The sequence below is a fragment of the Lathyrus oleraceus genome, chromosome 5 (assembly GCF_024323335.1).
Source record: "Lathyrus oleraceus cultivar Zhongwan6 chromosome 5, CAAS_Psat_ZW6_1.0, whole genome shotgun sequence".
Taxonomy (NCBI): Eukaryota; Viridiplantae; Streptophyta; class Magnoliopsida; order Fabales; family Fabaceae; genus Lathyrus; species Lathyrus oleraceus.
The window spans coordinates 458,933,609-458,956,183 of NC_066583.1; the positions used below are offsets into that span (position 1 = coordinate 458,933,609).

Consider the following 22,575-nt stretch of genomic DNA (forward strand, 5'->3'; position numbering starts at 1 on the left):
GAGAAAATGAGGATGGCCAAAGTTTTAAAAAGAAAAATTATAAATAGAAAAGAAACCCTACATAAGGGTTACTTGGAGGAATTGTTAGAGAGCTTAAGAAAGGGACAAATCAGAGCTATGATAATCATTCCTCAACTCCATATTCACTTCGACTATAAAGTTGATGCTGAGAGGAATGGCATTGAACATTGATTGTAATTGGAGGATTACTATTAGTGCTTGAGGCACGTTTAGTGATATGAGAAAGATAGAATAAGGAAATAAGGATTGTATTATTGAATTGAATGATGCTGAATTACAAAGTGTCTATTTATAGACACCTAAGTGACTTGAATACTAAGTAAAATAATAAACTAAGCAACAAACCCTATACCCTAATTAGATTTGGGTTTGGGCCACACAACTCAACTTGTATTATATCTAATATTTTAACATACCCCATATAATCCACGTTGTCGGAACACACTAATCATTTTCTTTCTCAATGTTAGGAACCTGTCGATCTTCAATCCTTTGGTGAAAATGCCGGCCAATTGTGATTCACTTGAGCAATGTCTTAATTCAATTTCACCTGGATTTACATTCTCCCTTAAGAAGTGAAATCTAGCTTCTATGTGTTTACTTTTTCCATACAAAACTAGATTTTTCGCAAGATTTATGGCTGACTTATTGTTGATCTGCAATACCAGAGGTTTTTTCACTTCAACCTCGATCTCTTCGAGCAAAAATATGATCAAAATTTCTTGACACACAACATAGGAACCTGCTATATATTTAACCTCACACGATGATAATGTCACCACATGTTGATTTCTTGAGCACCATGAGATTGGGGCACTAAATACTTGAAAGAAATATCCAGTAGTGCTTCTTCAATCTTCCTTATCTCCACACCAATCAGCATCTGAATAACAAGTAACCATAACTTATTTTCTTTCAGACTCTCGTCGAAATAAAATTCCATAGTTTGTCAATCCTTTTAAGTATCTCAGGATTCTTCTTGCAGCCTTCATGTGTGACACCCTTAGTTCACTCATATATTTGCTTACTAATCCGATTGAGAAACATATGTCAGGTTGACTGTTGCACATATATCTCAAAGATCCGACAATTTGTTTGATCAAAGTTGCATCGACTTTATCTTCCTCTCCATGCTTCTCCAGCTTCAAGTTTGGTTCGCTAGGTGAAGATGCAGGAGTCGAATCACCCATCATGAATCTCTTGAGTATCTATTTGACATACTTTCTTTGATGTAGCATTGTACCTTGCTTCGACATTTGAAATTCCATGCCTAGGAAGTATGACAACTTTCCCATATCTGACATTTCAAATTCCTTCTTCATTAGCTCTTTGAACTTTGACAAGTTCTTCAAGCTATTTCCAGTTACTAGCAAGTCATCGACATATAAGAAATTGATTTTTATATCTTGTGCCACAACCTGAACATAGACATCATACTCAGATTTGCATTTGAAGAATCTCAATTAGACCAAGTATGAGTCAATCTTCTTGTTCCATGCCTTAGGTGTCTGCTTGAGACCATATAACGTCTTGTGCAACTTGTATACTTTCCTTGCTTCCTCCTGAATCACAAACCTAGGAGGTTGTATGAAATACACCTCTTCATCTAAAGGTTCATTCAAAAGTTCCGATTTCACATCTAAGTGAAATGTCGACCAACCTTGCTTACATGCCAAGGCTACCACTAGTCGAACAGTTTCCAATCTTGTGATAGGTGTAAAGACTTCAGAGTAGTCGAGTCCTGCTCGCTAAAAAAATCCTCGAGCTACCAATATAGCCTTATGTCTTGCTATCGATCCATCAACATTGTGCTTCAACTTGAACACCCACTTCACTTTGATAGCTTTTGTATGGGATGGCAATTCGACCAACTCCCATGTGTTATTTCTTTCGATTGCTTATAACTCTTCGACCATATCAGACTTCCACTTAATATTATTTAAAGCCTCGCTATAGTTGATTAGTTCAACACTTAAAAGTAAAGAAAAGTTAACTAGTTCTTCATCTGTTGTGACTTCATCATCACTAACCACTTTATAGTCTTGAAGTCTTGTTGGACGGGCTCTAGTTCTTTGAGGTTTCTGACTTGTGCTAGCCATAACCTCTCTGACTTTGAATGTTTCGATTATGTCAGCAACAACTTCCACTTCAACTGAAATATTGACAATATCTTTGACTTTAACATAATTACTTGGTTCATCAAAATCATAGCTCATCAATGGCTTATCAATTTCATTGCTAGAATTCCAATCACAGGAAGAATTTTCATCAATCAAAATATCTTGACTAGTCATAATCTTCTGGTTAATTGGACTGAACAACATGTATGCTTCAGTCTTATGATATCCTACCAGAATTATAGGTTGACTCTTGTCATCAAGTTTCCTTCTTGTATTAGGAACATGCTTGTAACACATAAAGCCAAACACCTTCAGATGACTCACTGATGGTCATTTGCTACTCCCCACTTCTTCAAAAACATTGTTCTTAAGATTCTTGGTAGGGAACCTGTTCAATATATATAAAAAACAGTCGAAACAACTTTACCCCATTAGGATTTTGTATAATTCTTCTGCTTCAGCTTGCATCTCGCCATGTCCAATATGATCATGTTTCTTCTTTCTGCTATTCCATTATATTGAGGAGTATAAGGAGCATTTACCTCATGATCAACATCATGTTCTCCATAGAATGCTTCAAATATCTTGGATGTGTATTCTCCACCTCCATCTGTTTGCAGAACCTTGATCTTCTTTTCACTCTGGTTTTTGACAAGTATCTTAAATCTCTTAAAGATTTTGAATACTTCATCCTTTCTCTTGATCACATAGATCCACAACTTTTGACTAAACTAATCGACAAACGAAACAAAATACATGTTTTCACCAATGGTATGCTCCTCAAAAGGACCACATACGTCTGAATGTACAACTTCGAGTATGCAGGAGGATCTCATTGGCATAGTCGAAACGAAAGAGTTCCTGGACTACTTTCCGACTAGACAATCTTTACAGAGTTCGTCGGGCATCTCAAGACTTGGTAGAGTAGTTATCATATCTTGAGTGATCAGTTGATTGAGTGACCTAAAAATCAGATGGCCAAACCTCAAATGCCACAACCAACCATTTTTATGGTCGACAATTATTTTTAGACATTGTACCTCAGTTGAACTGATCATTGTCTTAAATATTCTATTCTTCGACAGAGGAGATTTCAAGACCAAGTTATTCTGGATATCACAAAGTTCTAAGGCTTCATCTTTCATAACCACTGAGAACCCTTTTTCAACCAATTGTCCAATACTTAGTAGATTACACTTCATTCCAAGGACATAGAGTAGTGGAGAAGTTTTTTCACATTGACTAAAATAATGCAACTTTTTTCCTCTTGCCTCCACTATATTAAAGACAAAATATTATTTTTTCTTATCTCATTTTCTAGTGTTTTTCATCATCTTTCTCTTGACATTTCCCTTTAATCCTAAAACTCGCTTACCTCTCGAATCCAAACATGCATTTCGGATAATCGATGATTATCATCCAAACATTTTAGTCGCTTGTTCACTAGTGCATATAAGGGATTTAAGACCGGTTTTTAGAGATTTAATACCTGTTATTTTCCGGTGTTATTGTCGTCGGTATTGTAAGTATAATTTAGACACCGATTTTAAAATAGGGAAGAATGATGTTATACGAGTTATAGATAGTTGTTAAAACTAACATTCGACACATTTTTTTCTCCTTCAAAAAGGTGTAATAACTTATGAAACATACCTGATTTGTTCAAAAAATTAGTGTTAAAACTTTGATGTAAATTTTTTTTATCAGACACCAACTTATGACACCTATTTCAACCTATAATGGATGTCAAAAATCTATATCATACCAATTTTATCGAAAATTGGGTGTTAAAAATTTAACGAAGAGTTATTTGGTTAAAAATCAACATTCCATACTTATTTTTTCTTCATTAATTATGTGTATAACCTTTCTTAAAATAGGTGTATTGTGTATATATCACACATTTTTTTCCTAAAAAGTTAGTGTTATAAAAAACATATAGTGTGATTTCATTTGAATTGAACCATAAACACATTTTTCTCTAAAATGGGTGTGAAAAAATACATATGTTATTTTCATCTTAAATAAATTTGAGATCATATGTGACATCTGTATATTTTTTATTGTTTCAACTCAACAAAATTTAATTCATAAATTTTGATTTTGATATAAAAATTTATATCAGCAAACAATATCAAAATTAAAGCTTACTAAAAAATAATATAAATCCAAATTTATATTTAAAAATGTGTGAATTTAAAAGTTAATACTAGTTTCTATACAACACCATCTTTTATCTAACTTCTTGTTTTTTTCTCTTCAATTTGATGTTGTTCTTCAACTATTTGTAAAAAGTATTGAGCCAAAATTTGTCGAATATTATCAATAACAACATTGTTATATGGTGATGAATAATCGTAAATCTACAAATTCAAACAATAAAATATATTAAACGAACGTACATGTTAAAACATGAAATTATATGATATTTTTATTACCTCATGTAATCCTTGAAGTTAAACACACCTAACATTGGTAATTTTATACTTTTTTTTTTAAAGAAATTGAGTATGATACTGATGATCCTTAAGTTACTTCTACATTAGATGTACTTTAAATATCAACCATAACTCTTGAAGTGTGGCGTTTCTTTTTCTTTCTTAAACTCAAAATCAAAGTCTCGTGAGTTTTTCTTTCTTTTCATTATGAAGAATGGCTTTTTATTTCAAAATCACAACTCTTTCAAACAACCCTAAAGTTACCACTGTTCCCAAATTCACTAAGTAGTGTTTCACTCAATCTTGATTTCTCCGTCTCAATGTTAATAGTGTTTCTTATTTTCATACTTTGTTCTTTGTGTTGTTAATGTGTGTTTCTATTTTCACGTTTTGTTCTTTTTTACACTTTGTTTCTTTTATGTGATAGTTCTTATGTTCACTTTTGTGTATATTTGTGTAGATTAGGTTAGAGATTAAAATAAATATAAATTAGGTCTGTATTTTTGCAATTTCCATTTATCAAATTTCAAGTTCAAGTATATTTTAGATATTTAAAACAAAAACATATAGATACTCTATATATTTAATAATTTGAGACGATTTGAATGATTGACAATGCTAGGATTTTCTTTAATAAGATCTAAGATACAATGAGTTGTAGTTACATAAATAAGGAAATACTTTTCCCCTAAGGACTCTGCATTGTTACGATGCCAGGAATATTCTTTGTTGTGTACATATTGAATTTTATTTATTTGTTTCATTTTATGGACTAAGACTCATAATTAGAATATGAGTCACTGCATACGCAAATCAACAAATAAAATTGGATAAACTAAGATTCTACAATTTTCTGAATCTCTACCATGTTTTGTTAATTTCATTAAAAATTATGAAACAAAATTTATACAATTTATTAAATCTCTACCATCTTTTGTTCATTTCAACCATAATTATGAAAGATATTATGGTTAAGTCCCAACTAAATGTAACACAACTCAACAATGTCTAGCAAGTGGTCTTGATTTTGAGCTTTACTTTCTTTTAATTTTGAGAAATGATTTTTTTCTTTCAGAATCCACACTCTTTCAAACAACCATATGATCCGCGGAGTTTCTAAATTCACACTACATTGATTGCGCTCAACCTTCATTTATCCGCCTCACTATTAATAAGTGTTTCTTAATTTCATGTTTTGTTCTTTGTGTTGTTAATTGTTAATCCTATTTTCATGTTTTGTTTTTGATATTTCCACTTTGTTTCTTTGATGCGGTAGTTCTTATGTTCACTCTTTATGTTTGTTTATGTAGATTAGGTTATAGATTAAAAATGAACCTAAATTAGGTCTTAATTTTTGCAGTTTCCGTTGATTAAATTTCAAGTTCAAATGTATTTCAGATGTTTAAAACAAAACCATATAGATACTCTGTATATTTAATAATTTTGAGGCAATTGGAATGACTCAAAATACTAGTATTTTCTTTAATAAGATCCTAGATACAATGAGTTGCTATTACAGAAATAGGGAGATATTTTCTTCTCCAAGGACTCTCCATTATTACGATACCTAGAATAATCTTTGTTATGTACATGTTCATTTTTGTTTATTGATTTGATTTTATGAACTAAGGCTTATAATTAAAATATGAATCACTACAATTTATGAATTTATGAAATAAGTATTAACAAAGATTTTACAATTTGCTGAACTTTATCATGTTTTGTTCATTTCATTAGAAATTATGAAATAAAATTTATACATTTTGTTGAATCTCTACCATTTTAAGTTATGTGATAATTATAAAATTAGACACCTTTTCATACATGATATTGCTAAGGAAATTTTGGATGTCCCTCCGTTGGAGGAGGTGGGTGAGGATGGCTTGGTTTGAAAGGAGGAACAAAATGGAGAATATAGTGTCAAGACTGGATACATGATTCTGAAGGGTGATATAAGAAGAGGAGGGGCATTAGTGTATAGGGGGAGTGAGGTTGTTTGTGGAAAAAATTAGAACACCACCTAAGGCAAAACACTTATTAGGGAGGATTTTCCGTGATTACCTCCCAACTCGGGTGAGACTTAGCCAACACCACGTTCCTTGCCATGTTGTATGTCAACTTTGTCATAGGAATGAAGAGGATGATTGGCGAATTTTCTTTGGTTGCATCGAGTTGGAATGGAACAGGTCTGAGTTTGGTTATTGAATCTAGGATACATAATTTTGCCGACATTAAGGAGGTGATCCATGATATATGTCGTAAGGAGGACCGTAGGACACCAAGTAGAGTGACTACGATGTTATGGGTACTTTGGAACAATAAGAACAATTGGATTTGGTTTGATGAAAAATTGGAAGCTAATAATTTGGGCTTACAAGTGTTCTATAGTTGGAATGATTGGTTTCTAGCACATAACATTTAAGAGGATACCGAACTAGCCCAACGACAACAATCTTGAGTGCCACCTATATAAGGGTAGGTGAAATGTAGTATGGATGTTGGGTTTAATAACATAAAGAGAACCACTAATAGGTGGTGGTGCTTTAAAGATAGCAATGCGAGGTTTATAAATGCGGTAGTAGTGTGTGATTTTGGTATTTATTCAGTCTTGGAAGCTGAAGTAAGGGCCGTAAAAGAAGCTATTCAGACAACCACTCATTTGCAAATAGATCGTGTCACATTTGAAAGTGATTCATAGATGGTGGTCCAAGTTATTCATGCGAATAAAAGTGGTAACTCCGAGTTTAGTTTTATTATTTATTGTATTAATAATTTATTATTTTATAATCCCAACTTCAAGGTGAATTTTGTGAAGCGTCGAGTGAATTCAGTTGCACACTTGTTAGCTAAAGCGACCGATTAATGGACTAGACGCATTGTTTTCCATTTGATTCCTCATTGTATTGAATAAATCTTGATTAATGTAGTATGGATACCGAACTAGCCTAACGACAACAATCTTGAGTGCCACCTATACAAGGGTAGGTGAAATGTAGTATGGATGTTGGGTTTAATAACATAAAGAGAACCACTAATAGGTGGTGGTGTTTTAGAGGTTTATAAATGCGGTAGTAGTGTGTGATTTTGGTATTTATTCAGTCTTGGAAGCTGAAGTAAGGGCCATGAAAGAAGCTATTCAGACACCCAATTATCAGCTTATGCCTACGTTAGAGAAATATGCCCATCTCTTGAGAATACCCGTTTCTGACAAGGTACCTTTTAATGGATTAGAGGAGATTCCCAGATCTCATATTATAGCTGAAGCTTTTCATTTGAAGAAGTCTGAGATTGAGACTCATTGGGTAAAGAAAGGAGGAATGTTTAGGTTGACTTCTGAGTTCCTCATTGGTAAAGTCACTGTCTTTGCTCAAGCCGGTAGTGTGGATGCTTTTGAAGCCATTTTTGTATTGCTCATCTACGGTTTGGCTTTGTTCCCTAACATTAATGGTTTTGTTGATGTTAACGGCATTAGAATCTTCTTGATTAGGAATCTTATGCCTACTATGTTGGGCGATATGTATTTTTCTTTGCATTTTAGGAATTCTAAAGGTGGTGGGACTATTGTGTGTTGTGTTCCTCTTCTGTACAAGTGGTTTATTTCGCACTTGCCTCAGACGCCTGCTTTCTTGGAGAACAAACAATGTCTAAGGTGGTCCCAGAGACTTATGTCTCTCACTAATGATGATATTGTTTGGTATGATTCTAGATTGGGTAGCTTGGATATTATTGATAGTTGTGGTGAATTCTCTAATGTACCTCTCATTGGTACACAAGGAGGAATCAACTACAACCCTATTTTGGCTCGTCGTCAACTTGGGTTCCCCTTGAGAGATAAACCTAATAACACTCAGTTAAAAGGTCTTTTCTATCAAGAGGGTAAAGATCTCCAACATCTGAAGCAGAAGATGATACATGCTTGGCATAAGTTGCATAGGAAAGGAAGATCCGAGCTTTGTCCGCGCAACTGTGTAGCTTTGGAAGCTTACACTACTTGGGTAAAGAAGAGAGCTTTATAGTTGAAGATGTCGTATGCTTGTGAAAGACCTATGTCTTTGGTTGTGGCTGAGCCATCAACTCTCCCTAATCAAGACGTAGTGGAGTTGGAAGACGCGCTCGCCAAGATGAAGCAAGAGAGAGATATGTGGGAAGAGTGGTTCCATGCTTTGAGTCGAAAGCATGAGGAGTTGCATCTTGAGTCAAAGGATAAGGACGCGCTTATTGAACTTCTTAAAGACCGAGCAGTGAAGAGACAGAGAGAGCCAGAGGGTCCATCTTCCTCTAGTATGCCTCAACCTTATGGTGATTGGAAGAAGATTGTTGATCAGCTTGTCCTTGAGAAGGCTCAGATGAAGACATCTTTTGAGTTTGAGATTCGACGCATCCGAAGGAAGTACGCTCCCGCAACCAGATCACCTAACATTGTTGCTAGGGGATCCTTAGGATGATTAGTTTCCTTTTCTTTTGTATTTATACTTTGGTTTCTGAAATTGTACTCAGTGTAATCCTTCCAAATTGTATGAATAAAAAGAGATTTTATGGTCAATCAAATTGTTACTATTGTTATTATTTAATATTTGCAAATAGGACTTCATGTGTTCCTTGAAATTAAAAAACAATCAAAAATATTGCATTACATGCATCATATGCATAACAGGTTTTCTTCTGCCAGATTATCTTATCGGTTATTCTTTTGTACTTCAGCCAAGCTGACTCACCGATATAACACTCGCGCCAATCAACCCAAGATCATGGAACATTTGGAACAAGAGAATAGAAAGTTGAAGGATGAGATTGCACGATTGATTGTTATGATGGAGTATGTTCTTGCTGCGCAGAATCAGTCTTCACCAACTCCTGCAACTCCTCCCTAGAGGACTGTTATTTTTGAGGTTGCTACCTCAATTGTTCTCGTCGCTGCTAACCAATCCGGTCCTTCCATGCCTACTGGATTCCCGTGGGGAATGCCACCAAACTTTATACCTGAAGGGTTTTCACCCACCTTTGTCTCTATGTCGGCATCTAGCCTGGTCATGTCTCTGTCGCCTCTAGTTGTTCATACTTTGCCTCGTGTTGAGGATACCATCTACTATTCTGAGCCATCTAAGGGCTCATATGTATATGAGAAGATGGCAGAAATGAAGGATCAGTTTCTTGAGCTGCGAAAGGAGTTGAAGAAGTTGAGAGGAAAATACATGTTTGGTAAGAGTGCTGCTGAGCTCTGCCCGGTACCGAATGTGAAAATCCCGATGAAATTCAAAGTCTCTGACTTTGAAAAGTATAAGGGAAACACTTGTCCACTAAGCCACCTTGTTATGTACGCCAGAAAGATGTCAACTCAAACTGATAATGATCAGTTGGTGATTCATTACTTTCAAGACAGTTTGACCGGTGCTGCTTTGAGATGGTATATGGGGTTGGACAGTGCAAGTGTCCATACTTTCAACGATTTGGGTGAAACTTTTGTTAAGCAGTACAAATACAACATTGATATGACGCCTGATAGAGAGCAGCCGAGGTCTATGTCTCAGAAGGATAATGAGACATTTAAAGAGTATGCTCAGAGGTGGAGGGAACTTACTGCCTAGATTAATCCTCCATTGGAAGAGAAAGAGATGACGAAGATTTTTCTGAAGACCCTGAGTTTGTTTTATTACGAACGTATGATTGTCAGTGCCCTCAGTGACTTTACCGAAATGATAAATATGGGGATGGGTTAGAAGAGGGAGTCCGTGAAGGACGTCTGTCTAAGGAAGAAGCATCGTCCAGTAAGAAGTATGGGAGTGGTTTCTCCAAGAAAAAAGAGGGGGAAACTAATTCAGTATCTATGGGGAGGCAGAGGAGGCCTCATGTCAGAAGGAGTTCTCAAATGCGTCAGTATCAACATCAAGTTTCTTCAGTAACTCCAGTTTTTTTCAACAATTCCAACAATCAAGTTGTTCTGATTCAACAACAACAACGTCAACAACAACCACAACAAAGAACCAACTACAACAACAATAATCAATAACAAAGTTTGGAGAGGAAGAAGGTCTCTTTTGGTCTCATCCCTATGTCCTACGCAGAATTATATCCATCTTTGATTCTCAAGAACCTTATTCAACCCAGAAATCCACCTCAAATTCTAGAGCCACTTCTGTGGTGGTTCAAACCCGAACTCTGTTGTGCCTTTCACCAGGGAACCCCTGGCCACGACATTGAGAACTGTTACTCGTTAAAGTACGAAGTACAAGAGCTTGTGAAGAGTGGGATGGTGTCCTTTGAGGACCATGCGCCTACATCCTAAATAGTAATGCCTAACCACAAATGACTTGTGTGACATTAGTAACTCCAAAAGGGTCTCCACTTAGTAGATGGGTCTCAAGCCAACTTGTTAAGGACTACTCCACACAAGTTAACATGACTATACCATCCTTATATCTTAATTGCACTCAAGTTTGGGTTAGAACTTATCTCACCACTCAGAGATCACTAAGCACAACAAGCAGATTATATTACACAAGCAAATATACAAACATCAAATATACAAATATATATACACATAAAAAGTAGGCTTAACCCATTGAGGACTACTCCTCAGCAGAGTCGCCACTTAATTTTTGTAGTGGTAAATTCATGACCATCAAGCTATGGATAAGCTTAACGTTAATAAAATCAAAGTCGTCACCACGCTTTTATTGTTTCTAAAGGAAAAGGGAAAAGTACGAACAAAACCCAAAGATAAGAAGTTTTCAAATCAAAACTGATAAAATGCCAGAGATTATAGGTAAAGGGGTTGGTTACACAGAGCAAAGATGTTAGCACCCAAAGTGTCATAGGTACTCATAGGGAGTCCTTTTTATGTGTGTATGTGTGTTTGGTATAAAAGATGTTTGAGAAAAATAGAGTGTGAGGATGAGAAAAGAATTCATTAATTATATTTTTGTGTTTGACAAGACCTTCAAACTTGTGCCTACGTACCAACATAAAAATGAGGGATCCAAAACCTCGTAGTTTGTGGTAACAATTTCAAAATGAGTGAGTTGCTTTTAATCAAAATTTAAGTTAAAATAGGCCCAAAGGGCCCACAAGTTTGAATGGGTGTTAGTTGTTTTTGTCTTTTGAAGTTTTAAGTCAATATGATTAGATTTAATTGCAAGTTTGATTTAAGAAAAGGGTTTGAAAATTCAATGGCATAAGGCCAAAGTTTCTAATTGAAATAAGGTCAAAGTTTGAAATCACAAACAAAAAAGGTTTTTGAAAAGGGGGGAGATTTTGAAATTTAAGAAATGAGAGGATATGAAGAGACTAATCATAAGTATAAAATTAAAAGCTAAGAGTTGAAAAGATTTGATCAATGGGATGCAATCCAACAGACAAGAATGTCATATAGAAAACTCATTTTCCCTTTGAACTTTGAATCAAGCAATAATCAGCAAGCAATTAACAATATCAAACATCATGAAGATCAATGCATCAAATAAAGATGACCACATCCAAGCAAGCAAATCCCATAGCTAGCAGTCTTCTTTGTCTTCTCATGTATCAGATGAAAAACTCCTTGATTAACTCAGACATAAGATCAAAATAATAGTTGCATCAAGACCATGTAGCAGATAAGTTCAAATAGATCCCAATACTTGCATCAAATGAAGGCTCAAATCACAATAATCTGGTCTCAAAATGTTGGCATTGGCCAAGTCCTTTTGCATATGGAATGTTACCTAATCTTAAGTCCAAAAGTTCAGATCAAGCTCAATAGTCCACCAAACATTTTTTAGGGTTTTTGTTGTTTATTAGGTATTTTAAAGTCCTAAGACCACAAACACAAACAAAATACACCAACAAATATATACAATCATAATATATGGCTCAAATGAGCAAAGTGAAAATGGCATAAACATAAACAAGTTAAATGATATGTAAATGGCAATGAATGGTAAATGACTTGAAATTAAATTGCATAAAGTAAATGACTTGAAAGTAAAGCAAATATTAATAAGAATTAGTCAAATGTTAGTCAAAGTTAATTAAATGTTAGTAGTGTTTTGCTTTTCAATTGATTAAGTCATTCTTTGGAGAACACTCAACCATCTACTCACAAGCATAGATCCTTGAACTAAGACATCTTCCAAAGAAAGGAAAAAATGTCAAGTTTCCACATAATACCATGAAAGATGGGAGACTTACAATCTCACTTACTAGAATGATATGCCTTTAGGGTCAAATTTATCGTTATGTTAAGCAATCGTAATTGGACTTATATAGAAGGCACAACTATTTGAGGTCGGACAATAAAAATTTATGTGCTAATGCATGTTAGAGATTTGGTATAATGAATCAAACTCCTAAAACATACCGCACACTAAAAGAAAAGATCACAAGGGATGAACTTATCTTAGTCATACTTATATTGGTTCATCTGACACAAAGTCATTGATGAACCAATTAGTCTTAGGATATTGAGACTTTATTGGTCAATGAAAAGGATGAGAAAGAATGGGGATGAAGATTAAGAGAGAGGGGAGATGAGAGAAACAAAAATTGGTCATGGGAGGAATTTTATCAAATTAAAATCATTCATTCATTTTGGGAGATGAAATGTACATTTCATAAATCCCTTAAATCAAATTATTTTAATCCAATAAAAGTCAAAGCAACATTGATCAATTCCCAAGCAAATAGTCAAACATCACAAGACCATAGAAATGGCTCAACACAATTTTTACACAATTAATCAATTAAAAATATATTAAAATTAAAATTAATTTAGTCAAAATCTAAAATCTCTTCAAAACACTAAATAAATGGCCAAGAGATTTATCCTAGGTCAAACAAGGTCAAAGGACCTTAGACAAAAAAAATCATGATTTTTGAAAAGTCATAAATATTTTTAAACAATTAAAAATATGCACAAAAATATTTAATTCATAAAAAATATCAAAATTAATCCAAAAAATAATTTTAATTCAGAAAATGAAAGAGAAAAATATTTAAAGATTTTTGGTGAAAGTCTCATATTTTTTGGATTAAAAATGAAATTAATATGAATTAAACAAAATAAAACAATTAAATGAAAAATCAGAAAAAAACAAAAAAAACAAGGGTCATCAGATCTCCCTCATTAATTGAGGTGACAGATCTGACGGTCACGCGCTAAGGTGCACCCAACACATGAGTCAAGCGCGCTGCAATATGAGTCAAACAAAACAAAGATCAGGATTAAAACGTGGAATCAAGATCAGATGGTTGGAAAGCAACCAACACACCACCGGAGCTCTAGCTTCGGTCATCTTCTCCGGTGAGGACCACCGGACTGGTCCAACCAAAAATTCATGAAAAATGAAAAATGAATATACTAATTTGAAGAAAAAATGCTTAGGAGCACGAATCTGACCTCCATTTCTTCCAATTCCAAGTATATTGAAAGATACATGGATTAGAAATTTAAGGTTCATGATCTGAGTTGCTTCGATTTGACCTCAAAACAATTCAATCTTGTTGTCTACATTGGTAGGACTTCAGCAAACCAAAAATCATAAAGAATAATGAAGAATTAAGAGAGAATCGAAGAGATGACGTTTCTGAATTTTCACCTTCGAGTTGCTTCCAATTTGCTTGATCTTGATCTGGATTTGCTTGATTCTTCTTCCTCTTGCTTGCAGTGATCAATTGAGATGAAAAGGGCAATGAATTCTTGGAGTTTGAATTTCAAAACAGAAGGTGAAATTCAAACTCGATTTTAATTGAAATCTTCAAGAATTCTATGGATTGAGGAGTTTGAGTTGTCTTGGCAAAGCTTGGACAAGGTGTTAATAAAGTTCTGAGCTCATTGCACTTGTATTTAGAGTTTTTTTTTTTTTTTTTTTTTGTGTGTGTCCTAGAAGCCAATTTGGATATAATGCTTTTTAAGATAAAATTTGTTTGGGAGTCTTTTTCACGGACCCTTTTTAAATTAGTTGAAAAGTTTTCTAAATCCAACTTATAAGCACCACTAGATATATATTCATTAAGAACCAACATTATAACTTTCTCAATAATTCAATATATAGTTGCAATTCACAAATATAAAATTCAATTAGTTATAGATAAAAATTTAATAAATCTAGTATAAAAAATTACTTCCTCCTATTACAACTAACTTCATCATCATTCGTGGTATTTAATACGGTAGAAGCAATATAGTGTAAAAGGTAACGAAACTAGTTGTTAGGTGGAGATAAATTTTTATATTAGAGATTTATTAAATTAAAGTTTTATCCTTAATCCACTAATCACATAGTATATTTTTAAATTAAAAAAAATATTAGTTTTAGAATTGATTACTTTTTGAACTAAGTATATAAATAATCTATACGAATAAATTATTTTAGGTGAACATTAAAAAGAATATTAAATTAGGAACACAATTTTTTTATAAAAATCAAATGAATAAAATAAAAATTGATTAAAGACTTAATTATTTGTTTATTATTTTTTTATTATTAAATGCTATTATTTTTCTTAAGTTTTATTAACATATTATAAACTAAGGTTTTTTTTAATAATTAAGATACCCAACCATAAAATTACTCTACGGCCAATTTCAAAATTACTCAAAAAGTATTTCAATGTTTCAAATCACCGAGAAAGCTTACATTCCTGAGTTGCTCATGTGTATGTGATTGAAATATTTCTGAATTCCTTTTATATATTTGAGGTAATTAATTGAAGGAAAAAAATATGTATTTTAACATTATTTCTTTTATCTAATAATAACTTAATTTTTATCTATATCAGTATAATAAGTTAATTAGCCACCACAACAGATATTTGATGAAGATTGAGGAAATCTAATTTAACTTAGAATATGAGGAACCGGACATGAAAATATTGTTCAACTTTCAAGTTTTTAATCTGATGGCTCTTTATTTAAGTTCTTTTGTGGCCGTTATTATTATTATTTAATAAATCTTCAAAAACTTTATATTAATTGTTTTATTTTGAAATAAAATTGTAATTTAATCCAACAAAGCATGTCATGCTCTCTATTTAACCGAGAAATGAGACGAAGAACTTATGAAACAAATTCTGAGAAACACAAGGGTGGAAGTTCTTTTTGATAGCTTTGAAAGGGATAAAAGAAAATATCCACTTGTTAGTTGCATATTTTTTTACTTAGTTATGAGTTCTATATTTATTAATTGAAATTGGTGTTTATTATTTAGATGTAGGTCTCTTTGACAATATACTCAACATTACCCTCACAATGTTGTCTTCCATACTGACATAAAACTACACAAATATGGACTTATTCCCCTTCCCCACCTATGAAAATTAACTTCATCACCTTTTCGTTGTATTCTCACTCCCAACAACATCACTGTATTCTCACTCCCAACAACATCACGCTTACGTTAGCTTCTTCCTTTTAAATTCGAGTTTTGTTAACAATGTGCAAGAACGCGTTGGCTTCTAAATTCGAGTTTTGTTTTGATCTTAACACAAGATGTGAGTCCTGAGTTTATTGCATTTACTGCTACTTTGTTAATTGTTTATTGATCTGAATTCATTTATTTCTTTTTGGCTTGTTTTGGTTTGTGAATTTTCAGTTTTGACATAGTGATTGTTTTGATTAGTGATATAACCACTTATTTGGACGAATTTGTAGAAACAACTTATGACATATGCAACATATGTTTTCAGTTTATTTTTATAAGGTCTCTTGGATAGCTTATGAATATCGCTAATAGCTGATATGATAAAAACTTGAATAAATTTAATCTTTTTTTTATAGAAACAACTTACAAATAAGCCCTTTTACGATAAACAATTTATCCAAGTAAGGCCGGATTGGTAGTGCATTTACTTTTCTTTAAGATCATATCTTATATCTAAAGAATGTTTAGATAAACCTTCCATTTATGTGAGACATTTAACACAAAGGAGGGAGAGATATATGATTGGGAATTTTACGTGATCATGAAAACTCTTATTTATTCTTTCAACTTTTGGGGATTTTAAACATACAAAGAAGTGGAAGTGGAAGGAAAACCTGCAAAAACCTGCTGCATTCATTTGGAATCTAATCTAAACTGCTAACTTAGGCTAACAAAACATGGAATAAATGCCTAATTCCAAAGAAACTTGACAACTACAAATAAGCCCTTTTAAATTAATTACATCACCTTTACCATAGAAACTAAAATATTTTAATTACAAGCACATGAGCAGCCGCCGAGGAATGTAATTGTTAAAAGAGGGTGATAATATACCTTGTTTAAATACGACAAGGTCCAGGAAAATATTAGAATAACGCTTGAATTCATCTCGTCAGTATTAAATACTAGATTTTTAAGCAGACGGTTTTATTGAGTCTTCTTTTTTTTATTTTTTTTGTTTGAAAGTGCCATGGAACTCAATTTGAATATAATGCTTTCAAAAATTTGTTTGAGAGTCTTTTTCCCTGAAACTTTTTAAGTGAGTTGCAAAGTTTTTCAACCCAACCAGAAACCCACACTTTTTAAGTGAATTGAAAAGTTTTTCAGCCCAACCTTAAATCACCCCTAAATACATATTTATTATGGACCAATATTATAATTCTCTCAATATTTCAATATGAGATTAATTGTTATATATTATCATTTTAAAAAAATTTACACTATCAATACATCACAATCATCCGTTTGTATTACAAAATAAAAGTCAAATATTTTAAATAAATCAATGATTATGATTAATTGATAGTGTAAAAAATCTTTACACTATCAATGTATATCAATTAAATTCTTTCAATATATAATTGCAATTTGTCGATTATAGATAAAAATTTAATAAATCGAGTATAAACAAATTTTCATACTAGAGATTTACTACAGTTTTATCCTTAATCGACTCATCACAAAGTATATTTTTAATCAATAAGCATTTATAGGTCAATGAATATATATATGCAGAGTCTTTTCACGTGCTTAGAAGTTAGGTTAGTTAAAAAGGTGTTCAGTCCAAGCATACACTACCTTGGAAAACATTACATCCAATTTGGGTTTAAAGGCACGTTCAAGAAAAAAGAAAAAAGAAAAAAAGAAAAAAATAGCTCAAACAAATCATCCATTTGAAAATATGGTATTTTATACTTTTTAGATGAATCCAAAAAGTTAGAGGAGGTGTCCATGGCCCTCCCCTAAAGGAGGTGCCAATGCATATGGCGAGTCAAACACATTACCACTGCACCACAGACCCTTCATATTAATTTGTTTCATCATTAATTTAATATACTGTGTATAATTACAGTAGATTAATAAATTACTAAACCTTAGTTGAATTTTTTTTTCACTTAGTTTTAAAATAATGTATAATTACAATAGATTAATTTTTTTCATCTCTATATATTTGTCTTAATTATTTTCACTTAGAATTTTTATATCTATTTTAAAATTTTAAATTAACTAAATATATATTTAATTTTATTTTATCATTGTTTTAAAATATATATGTTAAGAATATTATTTAATATTTGCATTTTAATTTCTTAAGAGTACAATCGCAATTTTATATTATAACATTAAATATAAAATATAGATAATATCCAGTCGACATATTAAATATGAACGTAGATAGTTAAAATATTTATGTTTATTTAAAATTCATTATAATAAAATTAATAAAATATATATTTTTTATTTTATAAAAAGAATTGTTTAATAAAAAAGAGTATGTATAAAAGAATATTTTAATTTTATAAAAATAAACATTAAATAAAATAATGGATGAAACATAGTGTAAAATAAAATTAAATATTTTAACTATGTTTCCCTATATGCAATTTAATTTCAAGTCATTTACCATTCATTGCCATTTACATATCATTTAACTTGAAAATTGGTAAGTGTTTACCGTGAAGATAAATAAAATAAATATTTCAATAGAAGATAAGAGATTATGTAAGTGTTTACCGTGAAAATTGGTAAACAACCTATGGTTTCCAAAAAATGGTTTACTTTACCGGATCAACTACTGAATACTAGGACATGTGCTTTTGTTAAATATTTCTTTTGAAAGTTCATGAACACTTTGACAATGCTCATGATTTGAGAATGTTGTTTTAAAGTTTAAAAAAGTAGAATACAAAATGTGTAAAGGAATTTGTAATAAAAGAACTTTTAAAGTAAATTGCAGTAAGTAAGAATAATGGATAAACTGTGAACAATTTCAATTAAAATGAAAAGACAGTGATTCACACGTACATTCTAAATAATCTCGTTTCTCATATACACTTACATACTTGGAGGAATTTATTAGTATTTGTACAATGATTGAACACACGGATATCCTATCCACTAAGACCCATATTTATACTAAGTCGAAGATAACCGCTATCAACGGTCTTTCCTCCAGAAAATGGCACGTTTTGCTTGCATGTCTTCACTTCGCCGTAAATTTACACGTGTCCTTCTCAGATAAATGGATAAGGATAGAAGACGGTTATAATCCTTATACAAAATTCAAAATCTTTAATCGAAAGAAACGTTAGTATTGCTTCTATTAGAATTACGTTGTAAACCCATAAATACTTCTAAGTCTTAAAACTATCATTTCCCATACATAAAAAACCTCTTCGACAAGATCTCCTTCTTAGAAAACAACTCCTTCTTCTTGTCGAAGTTGAAACAAGCAAAACTTCTTTTGCCTACCATATTAGGGTCTCTTGACCATGAAACACACTCGATTAGGGTCTCTTTAGTTCGAGCAAAAATATTTGGCGTTCACTATCGGACCTAAATCTTTGACCAAAATGATAGAAAAATGAGGGATCCAAAACCTCGTAATTTGTGGTAACAATTTCAAAATGAGTGAGTTGCTTTTAATCAAAATTTAAGTTAAAATAGGCCCAAAGGGCCCACAAGTTTGAATGGGTGTTAGTTGTTTTTGTCTTTTGAAGTTTTAAGTCAATATGATTAGATTTTATTGCAAGTTTAATTTAAGAAAAGGGTTTGAAAATTCAATGGCATAAGGTCAATGTTTCTAATTGAAATAAGGTCAAAGTTTGAAATCACAAACAAAAAAGGTTTTTGAAAAGGGGGAGATTTTGAAATTTAAGAAGTGAGAGGATATGAAGAGACTAATCATAAGCATAAAATTAAAAGCTAAGAGTTGAAAAGATCTGATCAATGGGATGCAATCCAACAGACAAGAATGTCATATAGAAAACTCACTTTCCCTTTGAACTTTGAATCAAGCAATAATCAGCAAGCAATTAACAATATCAAACATCATGAAGATCAATGCATCAAATAAAGATGACCACATCCAAGCAAGCAAATCCCATAGCTAGCAGTCTTCCTTGTCTTCTCATGTATCAGATGAAAAACTCCTTGATTAACTCAGACATAAGATCAAAATAATAGTTACATCAAGACCATGTAGCAGAAAAGTTCAAATAGATCCCAATACTTGCATCAAATGAAGGCTCAAATCACAATAACCTGGTCTCAAAATGTTGGCATTGGCCAAGTCTTTTTGCATATGGAATGTTGCCTAATCTTAAGTCCAAAAGTTCAGATCAAGCTCAACAGTTCACCAAACATTTTTTAGGGTTTTTGTTGTTTATTAGGTATTTTAAAGTCCTAAGACCACAAACACAAACAAAATACACCAACAAATATATACAATCATAATATATGGCTCAAATGAGCAAAGTGAAAATGGCATAAACATAAACAAGTTAAATGATATGTAACGAGCTTCCAGGCTTCAAACTAACATGCTTTTTTTAGGGATACTCTATTTAATATATTTCGACGGGGCAGAGTATTTGAGAAGAAAGAGACGCCTGTGAATTTCTAGACTGACTCACAGGAGAAGTTATCGACACTTAGATTTCTACACGTGAGACTAAAGACGGAAGGTTTTCCTCTAGGACATGCAACCTCGAAGTCGCTTCAAGTAAAATGGTCAAACATGAGAATGTGTGTTCCGACAATCAATATGTGTTCATTGCATTTGCTTTTGACACTTTTTGTTTCCTAGAACTAGAGACAATAAATCTTTGACGGATGGTCTAAAAGACTCATGCATAACAATGTTGTGTCTCCTTAGTCAATGAATTAAATTTTAAAAAAATGATTTTTCCATCTAAAAGGGATAGCAGCACAATGAATTTGTCTTCTATTTAAATATAATCTTTATTAATTAAAATTTATTAAGAAAATAAAGTATATATTATAATAGTGTTGCTTGATAGTCTCTTAGAAACCGCCACATTAGCATAGATTAGTTTCTTTTACATGTATATATAGATATATAAATATAAACATAGATATATGTATTAATGAATTTATATAATTGATTTTAGGTAAGTGATATTTTTAATTAATTAAGATAATCCATAAAATTCAATATTACTATATAATACATTAATTAGGATTATTATAATGCTGTTAATAATATATAGAGATGACAATTTCATACAATATAGGAAAAGAGATGAAAAACAGAAAAAGTGTATAACAGCATTTGCCACAGGGAAAAGAACCAGTTATTGAGTTATTATACATGCAAAGATTTTGAGATAGCAAAGCAAAGAAAATGGAAACATATCAATTTGATGCAATCATAAAATCTAAACACTGTCGTCATTGTAATTAATCCTCCATCCATGTTTACAAATAATTAAATTCTCTCTAAAACTTAAAATAGTAATTATCATCTAAGACCGATGAAGAACAGAAAAATCAAATCTTTTCTTCTCTTCTTTCCATTTGAGTCCAATTTCATCTCCTTTCTTTAAGCTTCTCCTGTCTACAAAATCTGTGATCCATGTATGGTTGAAGACATGGCTATCGTTGGAAGGTCGTATCTTGAAACTAAGAGAAAGAGGAAATCTAGTGTCAACGTCAAACACTTCAACTTCAACTCCTTCTTTCTCAGCTTTAGCTTTATCCACCACAGGAACCACCCACTTCTTAGCCATATCTTTGTTTAACAGAAGTCTACAATTATCATCAAGATCACTATTTGTCAGCACCTTCTTGATCATCCATGGATCACCAACATTGGTTGAACAATCACAACTTGTCCCAACAGAACTGCATGTGCTGTTTGTTGTTGAAACGTTGGTTTCTTGTTGGACAGGTTTTTGTTTCTTGACAATTTGTGTCTCATGGAGACAACTACAGACACTAAGAGATAGATGGAGACAAACATTAGGATATGGAGAAATATCCAACAGAGATGAAGAAACATTATTGATCTTGTTCTTGTTGGTTTCTTGGTGTCCACGTTTCCGTTTATTGGTGACTTGTGTGGTACACGAACAAGAACCAAAGGCAAGTGAAAGATGGGGACAAACATTGATAACAGAAGAAGAAACACACGATGATGATGATGATGATGAAGATGAAGATGAAGATAAAGATGAATGAGATGAAGTAGCCATGGATGAAAATCAAAGGAAACCTCGTGCGGCAACAAGAAAATTTCGCTCTGATAATGATTAGTGAAAGAAAGTGTTAAAGTGGAAGTGTTAAACAAACTACTTATTATATAGCTAATTAAGGTTAACGGCTAGTTAATCTCCTCTCATATGTCGGTTAATTTTTCCTTTTTTATTTCTACTATAAGATTTGATTTGATTTTTTATTTTTTCAATTTTATTAAATCTTAATCAATCTTATTGCATATTAATAGCTAAAGATTTTTTTGTTAGTTTTATTTTTTTATTTACACCGACTTGCTTCCAAAATCAGGCTTTCTTAATTTTGTTTAATAAACGATTTTTTTTATCACAGTTGGCAAAAAATAATTAAACAAAAGAAGAACCCTTCCTTTTATTGAATCTTAAATTTACATCTTAATGATTACATGTTCTTTTGTTAGTTTTCATTATTTATTGACTCGGATTGGCTTCTTTTTTTTCAAGATTAGAATTTTTTAATTAATTTTATCAACTTTATACCACAAATTTTCAAAATGTAAAATTTTACACTAACTTAGATTCACTAAATTGCCTTTTTATACAAATCACATTGAATAAAACATTA

General features: G+C 32.2%; 1 protein-coding gene across 1 annotated transcript; it reads right to left on the reverse strand.

Annotated features, from left to right (window-relative positions):
* Window positions 1-21,242: 21,242 nt before the first annotated feature.
* LOC127081320 (uncharacterized) lies at window positions 21,243-21,971 on the reverse strand. Its single transcript, XM_051021593.1, has one exon. It carries the CDS (start codon window positions 21,969-21,971, stop codon window positions 21,243-21,245), a length of 729 nt encoding a protein of 242 aa, XP_050877550.1.
* Window positions 21,972-22,575: the final 604 nt, after the last annotated feature.

What these genes read in the sequence shown, in the direction of transcription:
- LOC127081320 (XM_051021593.1), bottom strand. Translation starts at nt 21,971, where the DNA reads ATGGCTACTTCATCTCATTCATCTTTATCTTCATCTTCATCTTCATCA.